This window comes from Phaethon lepturus, unplaced genomic scaffold (assembly GCF_000687285.1).
Source record: "Phaethon lepturus isolate BGI_N335 unplaced genomic scaffold, ASM68728v1 scaffold1633, whole genome shotgun sequence".
NCBI classification, from domain to species: domain Eukaryota; kingdom Metazoa; phylum Chordata; class Aves; order Phaethontiformes; family Phaethontidae; genus Phaethon; species Phaethon lepturus.
In genome coordinates this window covers 28,471-29,244 of record NW_010528159.1, presented here as the reverse complement: position 1 = coordinate 29,244, position 774 = coordinate 28,471, and the positions used below count along the sequence as shown (strand labels likewise).

Here is a 774-nt window from a genome sequence, read left to right as displayed (position 1 = left end):
AAGAGAAATTTGTGCCTAGAATGAAATGACTAGGTTACAGTCTTTAAAGTTGGTGGATAGCTATAGCTCTTGGTGTAATAATTTGACTATACACTTGCACTGGAACACTGTTCTGAAATGTGTCATTTCTGAAAATACTACTTCGGAAGTGCGATAACATCTTTTTGCATGGCATATGTGAATATATGTGAGCTTATTTTGTGTAAGACTGCTGTTAGAGCTTAAAATACTGAGATAATGACTTTCTGCTTATTTTACAGATTTGCTTACAATCAAATACATGACCATGGGGGATATGAAGACCCCAGATTTCGATGACCTTCTTGCAGCCTTTGACATACCAGACATGGTTGATCCAAAAGCAGCTATTGAATCTGGACATGACGACCATGAAAGCCACATAAAACAAAATGCTCACACAGATGAAGATTCTCATGCCCCGTCATCATCTGATGTTGGTGTGAGTGTCATTGTGAAAAATGTGCGTACTATTGATTCTTCCGAAGGAGTCGACAAGGATGGCCACCATTCCACAGGCAATGGCTTGCATAATGGCTTTCTAACGTCATCAGCTCTTGATAGTTACAGTAAAGATGAAGGGAAGTCACTTAAAGATGATGGGTCAGCTTCTGAGACTACACTGAAGGATTCAGCTTTCAACCAGTTTAGCCCAATATCAAGTGCTGAAGAATTTGATGATGATGAAAAAATTGAGGTGGATGACCCCCCGGATAAAGAGGAGATGCGTGCAAATTTCAGAGCAAATGTCTTGGC

At 39.9% G+C, this 774-nt stretch overlaps 1 protein-coding gene across 1 annotated transcript in view; it reads left to right on the top strand.

Moving 5' to 3' along the window:
* Positions 1–263: 263 nt before the first annotated feature.
* Positions 264–774, top strand: part of ZNF532 (zinc finger protein 532) — a gene marked incomplete at its 3' end in the record, with an annotated part of 24,412 nt that continues 23,901 nt past the window's right edge. The window contains exon 1 of the mRNA XM_010283573.1: positions 264–774. This exon is cut by the window's right edge and continues 1,861 nt beyond it. Within this exon, the coding sequence (XP_010281875.1) occupies positions 281–774 (494 nt within the window).